This window comes from Globicephala melas, chromosome 17, assembly GCF_963455315.2.
Source record: "Globicephala melas chromosome 17, mGloMel1.2, whole genome shotgun sequence".
Taxonomy (NCBI): domain Eukaryota; kingdom Metazoa; phylum Chordata; class Mammalia; order Artiodactyla; family Delphinidae; genus Globicephala; species Globicephala melas.
In genome coordinates, this window is record NC_083330.1 from 2,897,257 (window position 1) to 2,920,506 (window position 23,250).

The following is a 23,250-nucleotide window of genomic DNA, read 5'->3' on the forward strand; positions in this document are numbered from 1 at the left end:
AAAGGGGTAATTAAAAAATAAGGTTAAGGAGGGTGGGAGGGAGGGAGACGCAAGAGGGAAGAGATATGGGAACATATGTATATGTATAACTGATTCACTTTGCTATAAAGCAGAAACTAACACACCATTGTAAAGCAATTATACCCCAATAAAGACGTTAAAAAAAAAATAAGGTAAAACCTCCACTTACAAATGCATCCAGAAATTTCGATAAGATATTTCAGGCAAAAGCCTGAAATTTTTCCTTCTATAACAGAGTACATGAACTCAAATGTTTTCATCAAAATTTTATTAAGGCAAATCTCATTTTACCGTTAAATTAGTAGCTCTATTCAAAAGCACCAACCTACTTCTGCTCTAATTTTTGGTTCACGGTCTACTGTATAAACATACAAATAATGCTGATTAAAAATTAAAGTGAGAAAACTTAGACGTTGAAGTTATAGAAACCATTCTCCAAATTGATAGCAGACAGGATAAAAGTTGTATTTGCCACAGGGCTTTTTGTTTCTATGTGTTTTTTACTTTTAGCAAACAAACGAATGAAACCACAACCCGCCGACTTTTGTCGACACCAATAACCCATAAATAATCTATTATTATAATAGAAATGAGTTTTATCTGAGTCACACTGAGAACTATAGGCCCGGCAGACACAGGTTCAAGAAGCACTTGAACTGTGTTCTCCCGACTACAAAACGGGGGGAGCTTACAAAGGCAGAACCCACAATGTTAAGTAAGTTGTTTGTCAAGAATTAGGATGGGAGCTGGCAAGCAGCAAGGGTGCTTGTTAGGCAAGGATCGGGTGGGGTCTGAAGTGGTTGCACACTCAAGGGGAGACCTGGAGACCCTGAGGTGGCAGCTGGCGGCTGCGGGCAGGTCCTGCTTTGAGGGCAGCTGGTGGTGTTCCGACTTTGACACAGTTCAAAATTCAAGTTCTCAGTGATGCAGGAATGTGTCTGAAACCAATATTCACAGTGACAACTGGGCTCCATTTCCGATGCCTGAACCACGGTTACTCCATTTTGTGTTTTTCGTTTGTTTATTTCGTTTGACAAAAACGTGTGTTATCACATTAGGTTGAAAAGTAAATACAAAGTTGTGCATGTGCTTCGTTTATAACAACGTCAGCATGTAGGAGACTCAGTAAACGCTTGTTGAAGGTATTAATGAATAACGTAGAAAATTCTCATGCCCATGGGCAGAGATCAAAAGATCAATATGTAAGGTGATTAGTTGTAGTAGGATTCTGGCCTTTTCCTCTTTCAGAGTCATCTTTAATTTGTACATTTTCAGCTCTTCCAGGTTTGAGTACAGCCAGCTGCCTAGTTCCTTTTTTTTTTTTAATTTTTATTGGAGTATAGTTGATTTACGATGTTGTGTTACTTTCTGCTGTACAGCATCCATTTGGACTTATCAATGCATTCTTTTCTTTAATGCTTAAAGCAGATGTACAGTACATGTCTGACGGGCCAGAAGACCGGCTGTCCATGAGCATAAAGTTCAAGAGAAATCACATACGAGCTAGAACGGCTTCCCCACACCTCAATGTGTGAAAATTTCTCCCATCACTTTAGACACTTTCATCTTCAACATACTTGTCAGAAGTTGATAAATATGTTCAATATCAAAAGCTTTAAAAAGTCATATTTGCCATGAAAAATGTGAGTATTAAGAAAGCATTTTCCTTTCGAACTATGAACATAAAACTCTTTGTAGGCTTCTGCAGCCGCTACACAGATGCATAATTAAGCAGAAGAAATGAAGACGCCTTGCTTGGAAAACCTTTGCCCTTGCCTGATCAGGCTTAAAGGATCACGGAATCGGGACTGTGTCCTCAGAGAGTAATCTACCAATGCTAAGTGGCTCCCATTTCTAGAACTTCACTAAGATTTCCATAAAAAGCATTATGGGAATTCCAATATTTATCAATATATAATGTAAATACATTTAATATTGTTATAGGTGCCCTGTATTGTAATGCAAGCATCTGTACAACTTGGAAATGGAAGAAAACACCAGTTAAAAAAAAAAAAGAAAGAAACACTATTTGCTCCTAGTAAGATAAAAATAATTTAACGAGAGAATAAAGAAGGTGGGGAATGAAGGCTTTTTCCCCTCCCTCATTCTTTTTGGCATTTGGAACATGTGAAAATTCTATGAGTTTTGGGCCTCTTAAATTTAGCTGATTTCACCTATTTTTAAGATTTACTATTAAACTATTGCTGTAATTCCTGCTTTGTTGACTGTTTAAACAACATGAATTGAGTTACTACCTCCTGAGAGGATACGGCGCCTGCTTGGACGGAATTTACAGTTTGGTCAGAAAGCCAGACGCGTAAACAAGTTAAGTAGGGTGACGAGAGGATGGGGGCAGTCAGAGAAGAAACATGACAGGAGACCGGCACGACCTGCTCCTGGCAGAGCAGTGACATCCTGGCCTCACACGTTTATGTGTCGTGTTTCCTACCCAATGCCTTCATTCATTCATATTCACTTATTCGGCACACGGTTTTCAGGAAATGCCATGGGACACTTACATCACAGAAACAAGAGGCATTTTTCTCGTCTCACACATACCCCTTATCTTCTTCAAAATTGTATTTCCAATGTGGCCTGTGCTACTTTAAACTATTCTGGTATTTTTCACTCATAATTTGTGAAGAGGAGAGAATTAGAGTAATTATTTAGGTAGATCAAAAAAATATTTTCATATCTGTTTCCCAAATATTTCAGCATAGAATGTATAGGAGAATTATCTTAATTTGAGAGCAAAGGAAGTAAGAAGAGAAAAAGAAAACCCAAATGATTGGCCAGAGGAAACCCAGAAGAAATGCCCCACATAAGTGATTCAAACTACCACAAAGGCATGACTCTCTCTTGAGTCCATCTGTGTGTGTCTATTCACCCGTACTACTTTTCCTCCAAATAAACACTTTACTTGTTTCACTAAAAAAAAAAAGAAAAAAGAAAAAAAGGAAAAGAAAGAAAGAAAAGAAAAGAAAAAGAAAACCCAAGAGGTTAGTATTACACTAATTTTCTCAACCACATTTTGAGTGGCCCCATTTCATGAGGCTCTTACAATTCCTGCAGCACACAGTGACAGAGAAGTACCGCGTAGTGTTTTCTGCTCAGCCCTCTCTGACCCCCCTCCCACCTTCTCCCCATGCTCTAGAGTGTGTGGGTCCAGGGACACTGACCTCTGTGGGCTGCATCCACAGCCCCCCTTGCCCTCTGGCTTCCCACTGAGGTTGGCCAGTGGGATGCTGTGCAGAGGTCAGAGGACAGGAAGGGACTGAGGGGTGTTTTCTGGGGTCTCCTCCCTGTGGAGCCAGGAGGTCCAGCTGCATCTTTCTCCCTTAGGGTGGTCCAGCTGCACGGCCCTGACCCTGAGACTGCTCTCTCTGTGTCCAGGGAACCCGGCCCTTGTTCACTCTTTCAGGCCCGTAGGAGGTGATGCCTCCTTTTCCTCCACTGAGGCTAGCTGTAGGATACGTTTTTTCTTACTTCTTACCAATTTTCCTAAACATTACCTACACCTTTCATGGTCCTCTTGTTAAGACTCCTCAAAGGACTTCTCAAACGGAGTGTGCCGTTTGATTACGGCTGGGCCTGGAACACACTCTAAAGTGTATCTCAACGAAAATCCCCGAGTGGCTGTCTGGAGTGTGCCTTGAGCAAACTTGAAGTGTAGACAGCTCCACTTCTTAGTTTCAAGTTAAAAGAATAGACTAATTACAATGGAGACATTCTATTTCCTAAGAATTACGGACTCATTACAAATTCATGTACTGGAGTTTATGTTTCAACTTCATTTTAATTTGAAATAAACTTTAATTATTTAAAAGCTTTGCTAGGAAGATCATAAAATATGAATGGAAAAAGTTATTTCACACTATGCTAGCCGTGGTGACTATAACTGACCATATGAGAATGTCTGGCACGCAATAAACGCTTATTACATGAAGGATTCATTTGTGATACAGCAGTACAAATTCTAACTTAAATTAAGTGAACGTGTCTACAAAAGAAAAAACTCTTCAGAAAATTAAATTTCATCAGAGAATTGAAAATGTGATATTTTAGAGAGGCTGCCTTATACCTGTACCTTATCAGCAGCTGCCCCTGGCCTGGTAAATGAAAAGAAAATGGACAGCTCAGCAGGAAGAGACAAGTGGGCACAGAGCAGCCCCTGGGTTTCTATGACGTCATCCCCTTGGTTTATCACAAACTGGCTTGAAGCAATCGGGATGCAAGACGGTTAGCATGTCACTAACATACTATCAAGAGCTATTGAGTACTATCAAGAAGTGAAATCTTAGAGGCTTCCCTGGTGGCGCAGTGGTTGAGAGTCCGCCTGCCGATGCAGGGGACACGGGTTCGTGCCCCGGTCCGGGAAGATCCCACATGCCACTGAGCAGCTGGGCCCGTGAGCCATGGCCACTGAGCCTGTGCATCCGGAGCCTGTGCTCCGCAACGGGAGAGGCCACAGCAGTGAGAGGCCCGTGTACCGCAAGAAAAAGGAACTGAAATTTTAAGTGTTAGCTGGTAAACAGAAGTGTCCGCAGTTTGGAAAACTATTTGGCAAGTTGGACAGCTTTACTGAATGTAACTTCAATGCTTTCTTGCATGATCTATAATTTTTTAGTTCTAAGAATTTCCCCACGTATGACTTATTTATAAGGGTCCCTGGATATCATATTTTGCTTCCTGGCCTTCTACGGCAATATCTGAAGGGGAAAAGCAGTCTGGAGGAGTAATTAGGAGCAAGGGCTGGTGTGGTCTGGACTCTCCCACACCCGCTTACCACTTTGTGACCTTCAACCCATGCTCTCTACACCACAGTGTCCTCATCGGGAGGATGGGAGGTAATCACAGCACCAAGCTGAGACTCAGACGAGCTGACACAGGCAAACCCGGCACTACACAAACATCCAATCAACCTGAGTGTCTTACCAGAATGAGTTTTCTGCCGCCGTCCCTCCAAGCACGCCCACTTTCCTTCCGGCTATCACAGGCAGTGACATGAAAATATCCATCTTGGTTTCAATCGTCAAAAATGTAAGACTTCTTGTCAGACAGAGAAAGACAAATATCGTATGATATTGCTTATATGCCGAATCTAAAAAAAAAATGATACAAATGAACTTATTTACAAAACAGAAACAGACTCACAGACTTCGAGAACAAACTTCTGGTTACCAGCTGGGAAGGGTCGGGGGGAGGGATAGTTAGGGAGTTTGGGATTGACATGTACACACGGCTGTATTTAAAATGGATACCCAACAAGGACCTACCGTAGAGCACAGGGAACTCTGCTCAATATTATGTAACAACCCAAATGGGAAATGAATAGATACGTGTATATGTATAACTGAGTCACTTTGCTGCACACCTGAAACTAACACAACATTGTTAATCAACTAGACTCCAATATAAAATAAAAAGTTAAAAAAATGTAAGACTTCTCGACCATTTTTTAACACGAGCTAGTCTTGAAACAAGTCAAACTTTAGAAAAAACATTTTGCAGGATTTCTTGATTGTTTCCCTCGGGCACCTACAACGCAGGCGGGAAATGGGGGTGGGGGAGATCCTCCACGCACATGATGCTTTCCCAATGAAGCCGTTGCCAAGAGCGCTGGCTTCTCAGAACTTCTCGCGCAGTGTGGTCTCAGGGCATCATGCCGCGGTGCCCAGAGCTCTTCCGGGGGCAGCTGAGGTGTGTGCCTGGCACCGTCTCTGATTCTTCAGACCTGTGCAATGCTGGGAAGAGGCAGGTCATCTGAGGAGAGCCTACCTAGAGAGCACGGCAGCAGAACTCTTTCAAATCACAGCAAAGAGGGAAAAAACACTCACGTTGCTTAGAGACGGTAAGTTCTGAGTAGTAGGTTACCATCCATATACAAGGGTTATCATGCCATCGTACACCTTTTCCAGTTCTCAGCATTATATTCTAAGCAGCTAAATAAGAACCTCCATGAATTATCAATATTACCTCTGTGTTTCTCGCACAGGGCCATAAAAGAAAGCAGATGAATGATAACAGCCTTTGGTCTTTTATTAAAGTTCCGTGACCTTTAAGTTACAGAAGCTCCAGCCACGCCTACGTTGCCTGCAAGCCGAGCTGACAGTGAAGCCGTAAAAATGGCCAGTCCTACAGGCAGCCTTGCATGTTACCAGGCTGGCCGAGGGGAACCATGGAGAAACATAGATGATGATGAACAGCCAGGACCTCCTCTGAGTGCGTGCCGCACAGGCAGCACATAAATGGTTTGATCTGAGGGCATCCTTGCTTCAGAGTTTTCTCCACTACCCAGCTCAGTAACCGAAAATCTGAAGACTTCCCTCGTGTTGAAACGTCTTCTTTGAAACACCTGAAATGACAAGCATCCCCGAGAAGGTTCGTCACTCACTCAGTGGCACCCTTTGAGACAGTAATTTGAGTTTATCGATTCTTCCATTAAACATGTATTGAGCACCTCCTGGGTGCTTGACAGTCAAAGTACAGAGAAGAAGTCTACGTTCACCTCTCTGAATCGGCCCCAAACAGTCCCAAAGGTAACTGTACCTGTCACAGACCATATGAACAATTCCTTACATTCAGTCGTCTGCCGCCGCAAATTCTGCTCCCTAAAGACTGACTGTAAAGTCAACACCCAGTGAGGATGAATCTCTCCTCCTCCATGATGGAACCGAACCAGTGACCAACCTGCAACCAGGTAGCTGGTTGTCCCTCCTGGAGAATTGTTGCCTGTTTTGGGCTAAACTATTTCTCTCTGCTGTTGGCAGACAAGGCCGCAGAGAGAGGGGTCGGCCTTGGCGAGGAGGAGTGTGTGTTGCTGAGCCCATGAATGGCATCCTTATCACCATGGACACTTTTCTCTCGTCCACGGAAAGGTCCTGTGGGGCTGTGGAAGGATGCTGACTGAAGTCACGGAGCGCCTCCTCAGCAGTGGATACCCTGGGACGAGTCTTCACACGAGAGTGTGGTGGGCAGCCTCCTAGGATGGTTCCCGGGGGTCCTGCCTCTGGGCGTGTACGTCCTCATGTGGCGCCCTCCCCTTGAGTGGGGACTGGACCCAGTGACCTGCTTTGAGGAAACGAAATGTGGGAAACCGGTGACATGCCACCGACACGACGAGGAACTCCGCCTGCACACGTGCCCCGACGGAGAGGACGACCTGTCACGTGGCAAAGCGTGGGCCACGGCCAGCAGCCCGTGAGGGACTGAGGCTTCCAGATTCAGAGGCTGAGTCTTGCCCACAACCATGTTCCCAGGAGGGGGATCCTGTCCCAGAAGAGCCATCACTTGAGCCAGCAGCTCCGACCCCTGATTGCAACCTTGCCAGCCCGTGAAGCAGGGGACCAGCTAAGCCATTACTGGATTGTTGTTCTGAGCCTCTAAGTTTTGGAGGGTAATTTTTTAGATAGCAACACAGAACTAATACAGACACAAACCCCATTTGAGAGATCTATCTACAGAGGTATGTGGATACCCCAAACTTCCCCGTCACTAGTCCTCCAATCCTGTCCTTTCTGTATCCCTTACCATGCATTCAGCCAATCCATTAGCTACTGCTCATGAACTGATGTAGATGAATATTTCCCATCATCTGTCAGGCCAGAGAAGGCACACCAATTTTCTTTCAAATAACATGAACGGTGACAGAGATGTCAGTTAGGATTAAATTTTGCTATAATTTTGCTGAAACCCTACTGTCTGACTGTGCTGCAAATTGTGAGACACAAACAAGGTCATTTCATCTTTAAGAGGCTGACATATAACGACCTCAAAGATGAAAGTTCATTTCATCTGTAAGAGGCTGATCAGAACTCATTCTCTGCCACCGTAAAGATGGACGTGATTCTGATATCTGCATCAAGTCATTTGTTTTCTCAGATATACGGATTAATGTCACAAGGGTTACTCCCTAAGAGGCTACTTTAGCTAGTCGCATATTTCTGGATGTTGGATAGGAGAAGATCCCTCAAAACCTTATTGTCTCCTTAGGGCTCTGTCCTAATCTCCAGAAATTGTCTCGTGAAAACTTCACCAAGAACCTCTTCATCACAAATTTAACAAGTTCAAAATAATCCCTTACCTTCATCTCTCACATGCCACTTCCTTCGTCTTCTAGTTCTTTCTGGTCAAAAGTTTTCTTTTTCTTTTTCCCTATCGTTGGTAAATGGGGCACCAACCTCCTGGTCTTCTGGACTAGGAATGTCAAAATTCTCTCTCCTCAAGGAACACCACGCACGTTCACGCCTCATTCTTTTGTTTGTTTGTGCTCTTTGACCAGGACTGTCCATATCCACATCTTATCCTCATTATATCCTTCGGAAACCAGCTACAATGCCACCTCCTCAGTGACGCCTCCCCTGATTTCCCCTGGTCGGCAAGAACAATTCTTCTCATGGACTTCCACCAGACTTTGCCTCAGCACTACTTCGTCTTTATTTTGGTACTTTATTCTTCGCTGCATTTTCTTAGGTGTGTTCTGTAGAATGCTTGTCTCTTGGAAGCATCCACATGAAAAAGTGTTTTCAGGTAATGAAAGTCTATAGAATTCTGCCTACTGCTGTTTGAATTGGAGTTCCTGATTTACGTTAGCATACTAAGGATTCCGAGAGGACCTGCAATAAGAAACTTATTCGGGGCTTCCCTGGTGGCGCAGTGGTTGAGAGTCCGCCTGCTGATGCAGGGGACTCGGGTTCGTGCCCCGGTCTGGGAAGATCCCACATGCTGCGGAGCAGCTGGGCCCGTGAGCCATGGCCGCTGAGCCTGTGCGTCCGGAGCCTGTCCTCCGCAACGGGAGAGGCCACAACAGTGAGAGGCCCGTGTACCAAAAAAAAAAAAAAGAAACTTATTCGGCCTTCACTTCCTTGTTCTACCGTTTTTCACTTATGATCTACGACAAACTTGCAGAACTCTTTTGCCTTGTACAATAGCTGCTTTCTCGCTGTCCTATTTCCCAGTATCCTATACATCGTCTCATGCATTACGGTTCCTCAGTGACTGTTGTATATGCTGTGCATTCCTCCACACTCTGAGGCAGACAAATCTCAGACAACATTTTGGTGGTATTTTCTTCCAGCAAACTCTGCTAGAACCGGAACCAGGCCATCAGGAAGTAAAGGAAATAAATTATTCAGCTACAACCAGAGGGAGCTGACTGAGAAATTAGGACTGCTTGGGGCCACTATTAGTGAGAGAAGAGAGGAAGATGAATAAATAACACCACAGGATTTTAAATGGAACAATTATAAACCTTGGATGAAAGAAGACATAAAAACTTTAAGATTCACTATTCGAACTAAGCATTAGAGCATTCGTTCTATTGGATAAAGTGCCAATGAGTCAGCCAGGTCACAGAAGCACCCAGCCTCCTGTGGCTGGTGGAGTCACACGCCAACCTGGGATAATGCCTAATTGCCCATGAGTTGGCGGGTAAGTGCCTTGTCCATGTAGGTACCATATTCCAGGACTTTAATTCTATTGTCATGTGAGTCTGTGTGCTACTGACCTGCCTTCCAATATGATTATGAGGAATCATCCTGTTACTGACATATTGAATTAGTGTGGTACATTTGTTACAACTGAGGAACCAGTATCGATAAATCATTATTAAAGTCCATAATTTACATTAGCCTTCACTCTTCGTCTGCTTTTCCCCCCAAGATCTGATTAATAAACTCGGTGACCACTTCGCCCTGATGACTGTTTCCTTTCGTGAATCTCTCAGCAGCGTGACGCACAGAAATCAGATGTCATATGTTTAGTCATATGTTTAGTATAATCAAAAGCATTTCATTTTAAAACAGTAAAAACCAAGCAGCTCTAAGAAGATTTATCCCCAAAAAATGAACGCAGAAAAATGTTGCAACTTATTTTATTATGGGAACTATCTTCCAAAGAACATCTGTGTAAACAAACCCGCATTATGCATACATTTATGCCCTCAGACTTGAGGCGTCAGATCTTCATCACCCATCACTCAGTCTCAGTGATGCTCTTGGCACACAGGGCTCCAACAGGAAGACACATTTTGACCAATTTGTGTTTATTATCTTCTCTTCCTAAGCTATAAAAGCAAACTGATACCAAGAGTGGTATTTGAGAAGAAAAGCATTTCCCTCTACCCTTTCTAGGTTGTTCTGGCTGGTCTAAGAATTAAACTGACGTGAGACAGATTAACAGGAGAAAACCAGATGTAATTATGTATGTACAGGGGCCCCGTAATATAAGGCCACAGATGTGGCATCTGAGAGAGGAGAAGGGGGTGCCCGGGGGGGACTTCAGCGGGGAGAAGGCAGTTCACACGGAGGTGGGAAAGCAGATGTTTGGTGACAGATGCTTGCTGGGCCCGCGGGGACAGTGGGACACACAGGACTCTGGTCTCCCGGCCCTGTGCAGCTCCCCCCAGCGCCGACCCGTGTTCTTTGTAGATCTCCGGTGACAGTGCCCTTCCTGGACCAGGGCCTTTGTCTGAGTTCTTTAGGCAGTTAAGGGGCAGGTAAGACGACAGACTTCCTATTGTATTACCTAGGATTTCCAGTACAATATTGAAAAAAGAGTGGTGAGAGGGGACATCCTTGCTTTGTTCCCAATCTTAGGGGGAAAGCATGTAGCTTCTCATCATTAAATGTGATGTTACCTGGAGGGGGGTTTTTTGGATAAATGTTCCTTATCAAGTTGACGTTCTCCACTATTCCTGCTGAGAGTTTTATCAGCACGAATGGGTGTTGGATTTGGTCAAATATTTTTGATGTTTCTATCGATAAGACATTTGATTTTTCCTCATTAGTCTGTTGATGTGATAGAGTACATTAACTGATTTTCAAATGTTGAACCAAGCTTGTATGCCTGGGATAAATCTGACGTGGTCATGTTGTACAATACTCTTTATACATTGTTGGATTCAATTTGCTAATATTTTGTTGAGAATTTTCACCTATGTTTGTGAGACACACTGATCTGTTGTTTTCCTTCCTTATAATGTCTTTTCCCGGGTTTGGTATTAGGCTGATGCTCTTCTCACAGGAGGAGTTCTGAAGCGTTTTCTTTGTTTCTATTTTCTGAAAGAGGCGGTAGAGAATTGGCATCACTTCTGTCTATTGTTTTTGTGTTTTCAGTTTCATTGATTTTGACTCTGACTTTTATTGTTTCTTTTGTTCTGCTTACTTTGGATTTAGTATGTTCCTTTTTTTTTTCTACTTTCCTACGGTGGAAGTTTAGATTATTGATTTTAGATCTTTTTTCTTTTCTTTCGAATATACGCATTCCATGCAATTTCCCTCTCAGCACTGCTTTCGCTGCATACTACAAATTTTGATAAGCTGTATTTTCATTTAGCTTAAAATATTTTAAAATTTCTCTTGAGACTTCTTCTTTGCCTCATGTGTTGCTTAAAAGTGTGTTGTTTAATCTCCAAATATTTTGGGATTTTCCAGCAATCTGTTATTGACTTCTAGTATAATTCCATTTTGGTCCAAGAGAAAACTTTATATTGTTTCTGCTCTTTTAAATTAGTTAGGGTATGTCTTACGGCCCCAAATGTTTTCTGTTTGGGGGAATATACCATGAGCTTGAGAAGAATATGTATCCTCCTGTTATTGGAGTAAGTACTCTGTAAGTGCTGATTAGATCTAGGTGATGAATGGTGCTGTTCAGTTCAACTATGTCTTTACTGATTTTCTGCTTGTTGGTTCTTCTGTCAATTACTGACACAGGGGTGTTGAAGTCTCCAAGCACAATAGTGGGTTAGCCTATTTCTCATTGTGGTTCTATTAGTCTTTGCTTCATGTATTTTGACTCTATTGTTAGATGCTAACCCATCCAGGATGGGTCTGTCTCCTTGGAGCGCTGTCTCCTCTATCTTTATGTAATGCCGTTTCTTATTCTGACAATCTAGCTGGGTCTGAAATCTGCCACGCCTGAAATTACCATTGCTATTCCAGATTTCTTTTGGTATATATTTCCCCATCCCTTTACTTAAATTTTTTTTATTGTGGTAAAATATGTATTATATAAACATGACATTTTCTTTCTTTCTTTTTTGGCTGCGCTGTGTGGCTGGTGGGATCTTAGTTCCCCCACTAGGGATCGAAGCCACACCCTCGGCAGTGGAAACACAGAGCCCTAACCCCTGGACCACCAAGGAATTCCCTAAATATGACATTTTAACCATTTCAAGTAACCAATTCAGAGACATTAATTATATTCACAACATAGTGCAACCATCATCATTATCTATTTCAAAACCTTTTTTTTTTTGTAGCCACGGTTTTAAATTTTTTCCAGTGTTATTGAGGTATAATTGACATATCACATTCTGTAACTTAAAGGTATACAACATGTTGATTCGTTACACATATATGGCAATGTGATTACCGGCATAATGTTAGCTAACACCTCCATTATGTCATACAATTACTGTATCTTTTGTGTTGAGAGCACTGACATTTATTCTCTTAGCAACTTTTAAGTATATAGTGCAGAATCTATGATCAGTTGATAACAATACTATCTATCCCCAGAACTTATTATCTTCTAACTGGAAGTTTGTACTTTTTGACCAACATCTCCCCATTTCCCCCTTTGCACAGCTCCTGGTAACCACCATTCTACTCTCTGCTTCTATGACTTCAGCTTTTTTAGATTCTCCTTATAAGTGAGAACACACAGTGTTTAATTTTCTCCATCTAATTTCACTTAGCCCAGAACACTCAAGGTCCATCATGTGTTCGCAAATCATGGGATTTTTGTCTTTCTCATGCTGAATAATACTTCATTATATATATATATATATATAATGTGTTTGTGCTTTAGGTGTCATATCCAAAAAAATCATTGCTAAGACCCATGTCAAGGAGCCTCTTCTTATGTTTTCTTCTAGGATTTTTACAGCTTCACATCTTACATTTAAGTGTTTAATCCATTTTGAGTTAATTTTTGTTTGTGGTGTAAAATAGGGACCTAGTTTTATTCTTTTACATGTGACTATTCAATTTCCTCAGCACCATTTATTGAAGAAACTATCTTTTTTCCACTGAGTGTCTATGTTCCCTTGTCCATTATTAGTTGACCATATATGTGTGAGAGCCCAAGCTCTCAATTCTGTTCTATTGGCCTATGTGTCTGTTTTTATGCCAGTACCGTACTGTTTTGATTATACAGTTTTGTAACATAGCTTGAAATCCGGAAGTATAGTACCTCCTGCTTTGCTCTTCTTTCCCAGGATTGCTTTGGCTATTTGAGGTCTTTGTGATTCCATATAAACGTTAGGATTGCTGTTTCCACTTGTGTAAAAAATGCCATTGGAATCTTGATAGAGACTGCATTGAATCTATTGATGGCTTTGGGTAGTATGGACATTTTAATAAAATTAATTATTCTAGAATATGAACATGAGAGATTCATTTATTTGTGTCTTCTTCAAATTCGTTCATCAATGTCTTGTAGTTTTCAAGATCTTCCACCTCCTTGGTTAAGGTCTTTGTCTTTGAATTTCAGCAGTTTTATTATAATGTGTCTTGAGGAAAGTCTGTTTGGATTAAAATAATGGGGTGGTCTATTAGCTTCGTGGACTGCAATGTCCAAATCTCTCCCCAGGTTTGGGAAGTTCTCCGCCATTCTTTCTGTAAATAACCTTTCTGCTCCCTTCATTCTCTTTTCTTCTGGAACTTCAATAATTCAGATACTAGTTTTTCTGATGGTGTCCCACAGATCAGGTTGGCTTTCTTTACTCTCTTTCATTCTTAGTTTTCTCCTCAGAAAAATAAGGTTACTTCAAAGTTCCTATCCTCTATCTCACGGATTCTTCTATTTAGTGTCCTCTATTCCATTTTTCATTCCACTCATGAATTTTTCAGCTCCAGAATTTCTGTTGATTGCTTTTTATGGTTTTTATCTCTTTGTTAAATTTCAATCTTTTTGTTCACTTTTGATTGCATATTGTTGACTTGATTTCATTCGTCTTTCTCTGTTGTCTTGTAGGGCACTGAGTTTACTTAAAACAGCTATTTTGAGTTATCAAGTAAATCACAGATCTCCATGTCTTTGGGTTCAGTTACTAGATTACCATGATCTTTTGTGACTTCATGTTTCTTTGATTTTTCATGTTCTTTGGAGTTCTGCGTTGTTGGATTCAAATGTGAAGTAGCAGTCACCTCCTCCAGCTTTTACTAAATGGCCTTCAGGGCAGCAATTCCTTTCATCAGTCCTGCTGTAGAGTCTGAGGCTTTCTCTGACCTTGGATGGATACCCCTGCTTCTCATTTCTTGATCCCTCCCCTCTTATGGCAGAAGTCTTAAGCTTCTGTGTCTTCTCTCAATCCTACTAAGCACCAGACACGTTGCTGGTAGCCTCTGCCGTTTCCCCGAAGGTGGCACACAGACCACGTCTGTGATTTCTCCTTTGCCTGCAGACCCTGGCCTGCCTTCTGCCTGTGCTCCCCGCCTACCAGAGCTTGCTCAGCCCACTGTATGCACAGGGAGCCCACTGCAGAGCGCTAGGAGCTGTGGGGCTGCCTGAGGGTCACTTGGGGAGTGGGGATCTGTGGGTGGTATTTCCCCTGCATCTCGTGGGCAGGCTTCCTGAGTCCAGAATGGAGTCAGCAGGGAATCTCGTACCCCACTCTCTATCTGCTCCTTCCTCCATCATGGCTCTCCCTCTTCAGCGTTCTGAATGCTGCAAGAGAGAAATGAGTCTCTCTGGCAGCATCCTGCACAGCTCAGGGAGCCAGGAGTTCACTCACTGGCTCTCCCTTTCCCTCATGGGAGAAATCACAGGCCATCTAGTTTAGCCCTAAGCTGTGCGGCCTTGGGTGTGGGGTGATGCCAGCAAAGATAAGCTGTTCCTTTTACCCTCTAATGTGTCCGAGCTTGTGGGGTTTTTTCCCTCCAATGCAGTGCTGGAGCTTCTCTGGAAACCTTGACTTCCGCAAAAGCTCTCTTGCCTGAAGGTGACCACCCACGTCAGTGTTCTGCAGAAGCTCCCAGGCAGCGGCCAAGAGGGGCTGGAACCAGCTCACAGTGTCCTGTAGGTTCCACAGCTGGTGCCACAGTCTGTCTGCCTATTGCCTGATGCACCGGTGGGTGAGATTCCTTCTGGGTCCCTTGGTGTATGGTGCTTGGTTCCACAAATCCCACAGAGGCACTTCTGCTTACGGATGGATGCCACATTTTTGTTGTTGAAGGGGAGAACAAACTAATCTAAAAGTACCATTAGTGCTAAAAAGACCCAACAACAAACAATTCTTAATCTTTTCAAGTATTTAGAGAGTACTTACGTTTTACACATTACGATAACCTTATATATCCTTTAAGTATCTTTTGGCCTGCAAGTTCCTCTTTCTACATCTTTTACTTGCATCTAGTATAATTTATGACACATAGATAGATGATGCCTAGTATACGACAGCTATATAAAACTGACTTTAGAAAAAATCAAGACCATTAATGAAAGGGTAATCCATAAAGCACATACAAATAATTCCAACTGCAAAATTTGTATTATAAACTGTCACAATCAACTCACTGATGGATGGACAGTAGTTCAGATCCCAAACGTATTCCATGATAATACTAAGAGAGACACAACTGGTGTAGCTGTAATAATATCAAACAAAGGAGGCTACGTACAAGAAGTAGTCGTAACCCTGTTAAAGAAGAGTATTTTACAATGGTGAAAGAGTCCACTTCGCGGAAAAATACGACAATCTTAAATCTGTGTGCATCGAATAAAACAGCATCAACTTATGTAGTAAAAATTGACAAAATTAGAAGCATAGAGAAATCCACAATCATTGACTGATATTTTTTAACACATCTATCTCAAAAATTGATAAAACAATCAGATAAAAAATACTGACAGAGAGAAGATTTAAACAACACAATAATAAATTTGACTAGCCGACGTTTGTAGGGTGCAACAGTCTACACCCAACAACTGCACCCAACAAATGCAGAACACACATTATTTTCAAGTAAACGTAAAATAATTAGAGAACTATTTATTGGGCAATGTTTCAACAAACGCCAATGAACTGAAATCATACTATTTGTACTGTGTCCACGTGCAATTAAGCTAGAAATCAATAATTAAAAAGCTAGAAAGTCTCCAAATGTTTGCCAATTAAGCAACTACATACATATGTATATATATACGTATATACACATACATACACACAGATATACGCATATGTATATACATGTGTGTATTATATATACATTATATATATTATATTGTGTATCTATCTTTCTTATTGGTTTCACTTAACATCGTATGGTGTTTTCTCACATATTTTTGCTCATGGACATTGACTCTCTTGACATGTTATTCACACGACGCATGAAACTGCAGGGAAGCCAAAATTATACAGATTCTAGTAAAAGGAGGACTGAGTGGGTAAAGGAAAGCATTTGTACCGCTGCCCCTTCCAGGCTTCTTCCACTGGCTCCTTTGGGTCTCTTTCTCGGTGTCTCAAGCCCTCTCCTTTTCCAAGGCTTCATAAAGGATCAAACATGCACTTTATCTGGACTTTTGCCTGCTCTCATGAAAGGGAAATTTCTTAGAGGGAAGCAGGATAGAACCCCGTGCTTTAATTTGCTGGCTCTCCCAAAGGAAAGCGGAGGACGAAAACAGGAATTCGAGGGAAATAATACTGAGCTGATTTCACACGGTCCTCAGAGATGAGGTGCCCAAGGTGAGGTCCTCTTAAATGAGGAAGACTTGGAGGCTCCCGGAGCGGGGCCTTGGCAACACTGCTGCGACCGCGGGGTAGTTCTCTTCAGGGCAGAATCGGAAACACTTTATTTTTATGTATATATTTATAAATAAATATATTTTTTTTTCCAGAAAGCAAGCCTTAAGTATCTCAGATTGTCGACCATGACGTGTTCCTAACAACCTTATAAACTTGTGGAGGCCAGAGTCATAGAAAACGGGTTGCATTTGAAGACTGCGTGCACGTTCCCTCTGTATAGCCTTGCAATATGAATGTAACTTAACATTTTAAATTACATAAGCCCACTGGGGGTACGGTGTTAAAAAAAACTGGAACGGGAGCCTTAACTGCCTTGCGCTCCTTTTCAAATAGACCCGGCAACACCTTACCTTTGCTTTCCTTTCATTTAATTCTTAACTGGAGCGCTTTTCATGAATTCAGACGGAGTGAGGTCACACTTGCGGAACGAAGACAGTTAGTCCTTAATTTCCGGGTGAGGCTGTTCTCGGTTCCCGGCTGCTCTGCTTGGGGCGGGGCGCTGGGGGCGGGACGAGCCGAGGCGCGGGAGGCCGGCTCCCGGCGCGCGCAAGGGGCGGGGCCGCGCGGCCCGCGGGCGCCGCTGCCTCCCCCGCCCCTACCCCCGCCCCCGGAGCGCACCGGGAGCCGCAGGACCGACTGTCCCGGGACCGGCTGGGGGAGGCAGCGGTTGCTGTTGGGCCCGCTCTTACCCGGGGCGCACGGAACCGCGGGTCCCCGAAGCTGGCCGCTGCCGGGCTCGCTGGGGTGACCGGGGCCTCCGGGGGCCGGGCGGGGGCCAGAGCTGGGCCAGTGGGTTTGTATTTTTCCCCTGAGGGTAACGTTTGCTGGAGCCAGCGGGTCAGAATAAGAGTTCAACAGGTGGCAGAAAGTGGTTGTTTGAACAAAACCCTGCCTCCTCCAAGCTCTGGACCCTAAATCCCCGCCCTCAACTAGAAAGGTGTTGACCAGGAACTGAGATACCGAGATAGTTACAGGATTAGATGTTGTTCAAGTTGGAAGAGACTGAGAATTGACTTGGTCTAATCTCTTCATTTCAGACATGGGGAATCTAAAGCCCAAGAAGGAGAGGTGATGGAGGTTGATTCCCATGGAAGATTAATAAAAGAATCTACCACCTCGGGAAAAGACAAAGCAAAACAAAACAAAAAACAGGTGGCAGAGAGCGATCACGTGGGGCAGGTTGGGCGGCGAGCCGCCCCCTCGCCTCGGAACCGCCCTTCGGTGCTGCCCGTCGTGGACGAGCCTAGCCGGCGTTCTCCGCTCCGCTCTGCGGCTCCGGCGTCCGCGGCGCCCGTGCGCTGAGAGGCCGGCGGAAGCGCGCCGCCCCGGGAAGGCCGGAGACGGGCTCGGAGCGCGGCCGCGAGCGCCCCGGCGCGGGTCGGGTCCCCGGGACCGCGGAGCCCCGCAGGGAGGCGGCCGAGGGGACCGAGGCCCTGGCCCCGGCCAGGATGCACAACGCGTCGTCCTGGGGCCCGGAGCACGCCAACACGTCGTGTCCCGCGCCCGCGCTCGGCTGCCCCAACGCGTCCGGCCCGCTGCCGCCGCTGCCGCCGCCTCTGGCCGTGGCCGTGCCCGTCGTGTACGCGGTGATCTGCGCCGTGGGGCTGGCGGGCAACTCGGCCGTGCTGTTCGTGCTGCTGCGGGCGCCCCGCATGAAGACCGTCACCAACCTGTTTATCCTCAACCTGGCCGTGGCCGACGAGCTCTTCACGCTCGTGCTGCCCATCAACATCGCCGACTTCCTGCTTCGGCGCTGGCCCTTCGGGGAGCTCATGTGCAAGCTCATCGTGGCCATCGACCAGTACAACACCTTCTCCAGCCTGTACTTCCTCACGGTCATGAGTGCCGACCGCTACCTGGTGGTGCTGGCCACGGCCGAGTCGCGCCGGGTGGCCGGCCGCACGTACGGCGCCGCGCGCGCCGTGAGCCTGGCCGTGTGGGGAGTCGTGACGCTGGTCGTGCTGCCCTTCGCCATCTTCGCCCGGCTGGACGACGAGCAGGGCCGGCGCCAGTGCGTGCTGGTCTTCCCGCAGCCCGAGGCCTTCTGGTGGCGCGCGAGCCGCCTCTACACGCTGGTGCTCGGCTTCGCCATCCCCGTGTCCACCATCTGCGTCCTCTACACCACGCTGCTGTGCCGGCTGCGCGCCATACGCCTTGACAACCACGCCAGGGCCCTGGAGCGCGCCAAGAAGCGGGTGACCGTGCTGGTGGTGGCGATCCTGGCCGTGTGCCTCCTCTGCTGGACGCCCTACCACCTGAGCACCGTGGTGGCGCTCACCACCGACCTCCCGCAGACGCCGGTGGTCATCGCCGTCTCCTACTTCATCACCAGCCTGAGCTACGCCAACAGCTGCCTCAACCCCTTCCTCTACGCCTTCCTGGACGACAGCTTCCGAAGGAGCCTCCGCCAGCTGCTGGCGTGTCGCGCTGCCGCCGCCTGAGCCGGCGCGCCGGGAGCCAGCGGCCCGGCGCTCAGGGTGGTCCCTGAGCCGCAGCTTCGCCCCCCGCCCACCAGCTCTCTAGAGATGCAGGTTCTCGGGCCCCTGCCCAGGCCCCGCGGACTCGGACGCGCTTTGGCTGCGCCCGCTCTTTCAGTGTGCCAAGCCCTCCAGGTGGTGCGGAGGCGTGCAGGACATGGGGACCGGCCGAGACGGCGGAGAGCGCACAGACCTCTCCCTCTCCCTAAGGCCCAAGGGCGCCGAGGCGACCCCCGAGCTTGACACGGAGGGGAGGAAGGGGAGAAAAGGGGGCAGTACTGCAGAGACCCTCTTCCGGTTCCCCCCGCCTCCCGCCCCAGCCGTCCGCAGCCCGGCTTTTCGTGGAGCCCTCGGCGCTCCCTCGCCGCGGAGGTGCGAGGGGAGAGATGCTAAGGCCACCCGGGCCTTTGACGGGGAAGACAGACAGCTCGGGTGGCGGGTCAGGAGTGAGTGTGTAAGTGTGTGTGTGTGTGTGTGTGTGTACGCGCGCGTCTATGCGTGCGCGCGTCTAGCAGAGGCCGAGGCTTTGGATGCAGGAGGATGGAAATTGGCTGTGATGCCTACACAGCAGTGATAAGAACGGTGACAACCCCCTTCCTGTCCCAGCCTCTTCTTTCTTTGCCTTTCCGCTTTCCCACCCACGCTGTCCCTGCGGGGACCCGGCCGCCGGGCTCGGGAAGGGCCTGGAGTCGGATCCCCGGCCGGGTTGCGGCGGCCCCTGGCGGAGCCAGCTGCGGGAGCCGAGCATCCAAAAACAGCGCTGGGTGTGCAGGTGAGCGCACCTGCGAAACCGCTCTTTCCGTGGCTGGGTTACTTGTCATCGCTTCTCTCTCCAGAGGGCTCCACTCCCCGCCACACACACCAACGCCCCTGTGCCCCCGTCGACCTAGTACAGCTTGGAGCAGTTCGTTGTAATTCTTAGTGTGCAATTGCTTTTGAAGACCGAGAACTTTATGTGTGCCCTAATCTCACGTTTTGGGCGAGTTAATGAGATGAGGAGATGCGTATGCATCCTCCGTTCCCCTCTTCCTCATATTCCTCTTGCTGTTCGCCTCAGGGGACCCAGGGAGCTGAAATGACCGACGCCCTCATGATAACCTCTCCTGGTTCCCTTTCCACAGGGAACTGTGGATTATTTGTACTTTATTTCTTCATCCCAGACGGCAACTGGGAGATGTCTGGTCTCACAGGGAGACCAGACAGCACCCTATATTTTACCTCTACTTCTGGGAGACAAAAGTGAATTAAGAGAGAGGACTGACATTGGCTTTGCCCAGCCATCTGCAGTTTACACTTCAGACCTGAGGGCAGAGCTTTAACCAGACTACAGTCATTAATGAGTGTTTTAAAAGATATTTTTTTCCCTTTGGGATGAATTCCAAACAGGAATGAAAATTTCTAAAAGTATTTGTTTCCCAGGGTCAGTGTTATGTGTGATAAAAATTATGAGTGTTGCTGGCAGAATTTGTTTACTTAGTTTGATGGCCATTAACCACATTCTCAATTACTTATCTTCAAAATACTTCTAACAAAATAAATGAAAAGGAAATCTCTCCCTTGGGTTTTTCCCAAGGAAGAAGCTAACTCCCTTGCTGATTTTCATGAATAAGAATTGCTTCCTTAGCTCTCAGAGTAATTAGGAACAATGCGATACTTCACAGCTATCAGTTTAGAAAATGTAAATTTAGAAACCTACCTTGGGTGACAAATAATAGTAAAATTTTCAAAACATGGTTTTCCACCTCCAGTGCATTTTGAATGATGTACATACATCATGGCATTTGAACAGTCCTCTGCTGGTGGGCTTCAGAGGCCTCTTGGAATTCGTTTTAGTATCTTCCAATTTCTTGGAAACATTCTATTGATTTTATGGCACAAAATTATTTTGTGAATCCTCCGTATATTTTCAAAATAAAAAATGTAAGCTTAGCGTAACTACCACATTCTCTAAGGTAACGGACAGAGAGTAAAGTGGGTATTCGGCCGCAAACACAGACGAGTGTGATAATCTGGATTTGAAACCTCATCTGCCTTCGTAAACTCCGTGGCTGTACTTTGACATCTTCTGAACACAGATCGGGGGAGAGCCATGTGATCCACCTGTCCACGGCATCATCCCTCCCACAGGTCAGCCTGGCTGTCTTGGAATCTACCAAGAAGACTGCTGGAAAAACACAGGACTGACATGGCTGCGCTGTCCACACAGCAAGGCGTGGACTGGCGTCCTAGTGTGCGTGTGTGATTAAATGGGACCCAGTACTTCAGTTTCCTCCTGGCTTTCTAAATTATTGGATGGACTGTTGTATCATTACTTCTAGGTTGTTGCCTTCTTATTAGCATGTAGAAACCCAGATTGTACGTCTCAGACTTCCTTTTTAGGACTTGGGTCCTAGGTAGAATAAATATGCCGACAGCCATGCCAAAGTAGAATTTACTTACAACATTGCATTGCAAAGCTTTTAACTCTGTGTTTGATTTTTGCAGTCTTCCTGTAAACCGTGTTGTTTGGTTATACCACTTCTGATATTTTTAAATGTCCATTTGGTTTTACTTAACTTAGTACAGTTATATAATGTATGTGCTTAGGCGTTCTCTTGAGAAATGCAGAAACCCTGCTAGTCCCTTGCACAGAAGCTCTGTTTAAAATAAAAGCTGAAACAGTCTGTGTGAAGAGTGAATATTCTATTTCCTGAGAACATGGGATCCATAATTCAGTCACCTTAGTATTTATGCATCATTACTTTTATTTTATTATAAATTTAATCATTTTATTTATTTATTTTTGGCTGCGTTGGGTCTTCGTTGCTGCGCACGGGCTTTCCCTAGTTGTGGCAAGCGGGGGCTACTCTTCGTTGCGGTGCATGGGCTTCTCATTGCGGTGGCTTCTCTTGTCACAGAGCACTTGCTCTAAGTGCGCGGGCTTCAGTAGTTGTGGCACGTGGGCTCAGTAGTTGTGGCTCGCAGGCTCTAGAGCACAGGCTCAGTAGTTGTGTCGCACGGGCTTCGTTGCTCCACGGCATGTGGGATCTTCCCGGACCAGGGCTCAAACCCGTGTCCTCTGCATTGGCAGGTGAATTCTTAACCACTGCACCACCAGGGAAGTCCCAATGCATCATTAATTTTAAAAATACTGCCTTCAGGGAAAACTTATCTAATGGGTAAGCAATGCATAAACAGAAGTACTTGATAGGATAAGGTTAAGAATGAAATCCCCCCCCCTTATTTTGGTTGATTGTGGAGATGATGTCAAACTGCTGATTAGCACAAGAACCCTAGTACATGCGCTGGGCAGAGAAAGGATAATAAGCTTTTTATCGTATTCATTTCTTGAAAATTTGAGCAGCTTGTGTGGAGAGTGAGAAGGGAAGAGAAATTGCTTAAGTTGCCAGCACACACATTACTATTTCAGCTAACAGAATGCATAGATGTGGCACACACGTGTGCAAGGTAGAGAGTCTCACCAAAAAGACCCTCAAAAGACCCAGAAAGCTCTCCTTTCCTCAGCAGCATGCTGGGAAAACAAGAGCAAACAATGTTCCTCCTAGATGGCCGTGACCTCCGCTTATCCACCTAAGGAAGACATCGAAGAACGCTCCCCTTAATGCTCTTGTACTAGGATGGCTTCGGGTCTGGTACTTTGGTTCCCATTTTATATACAAAGTGAGCTACAGGAAGTGGGTCGTTTTGGCAAGGACCACAAAGACCAATCAAGACCAATCAGAGCCCATCTGGTTCCTATTCTAGGCATTGTCTCATCCCATTCCAGCAGAGATGAAATTGGTTGCAATGTATAATTTGAAATTATTAGACCATAGAAAACATGGATCAAGCAAGATATACCTACTAGTACTCCATCATGTGGTACAAAGGGAAGACAAGTTTTAATAATAAAACTTGAATCCTAACTCAGAGTCTTTGAAGTGTATGGTGTTGTTAAAGTTTATATGAGAATAACATTTCCTTGGCCAGGGCTGGCTGCACGTAGTGTTCAACTGCAAATGCACC

The 23,250-nt window shown here is 45.4% G+C and overlaps 1 protein-coding gene and 1 long non-coding RNA gene across 4 annotated transcripts in view; one reads left to right on the forward strand and one right to left on the reverse strand.

Moving 5' to 3' along the window:
* LOC132593775 (uncharacterized) overlaps positions 1–17,261 on the reverse strand; it is a 76,057-nt gene extending 58,796 nt beyond the window's left edge. For all 3 annotated transcript variants that reach the window (XR_009559598.1, XR_009559599.1, XR_009559597.1), the window contains exons 1-2: positions 17,119–17,261; positions 4,957–5,122 (exon numbers count right to left, since the gene is read on the reverse strand). This is a non-coding gene — a long non-coding RNA (uncharacterized lncRNA). The remainder of the gene's footprint in view (positions 1–4,956; positions 5,123–17,118) is intronic.
* A 955-nt stretch (positions 17,262–18,216) lies between these two features.
* On the forward strand, positions 18,217–21,875 carry NPBWR1 (neuropeptides B and W receptor 1). The gene has a single exon (XM_030859771.2). It carries the CDS (start codon positions 18,217–18,219, stop codon positions 19,207–19,209), a length of 993 nt encoding a protein of 330 aa, XP_030715631.1. The 3' UTR covers positions 19,210–21,875.
* Positions 21,876–23,250: the final 1,375 nt, after the last annotated feature.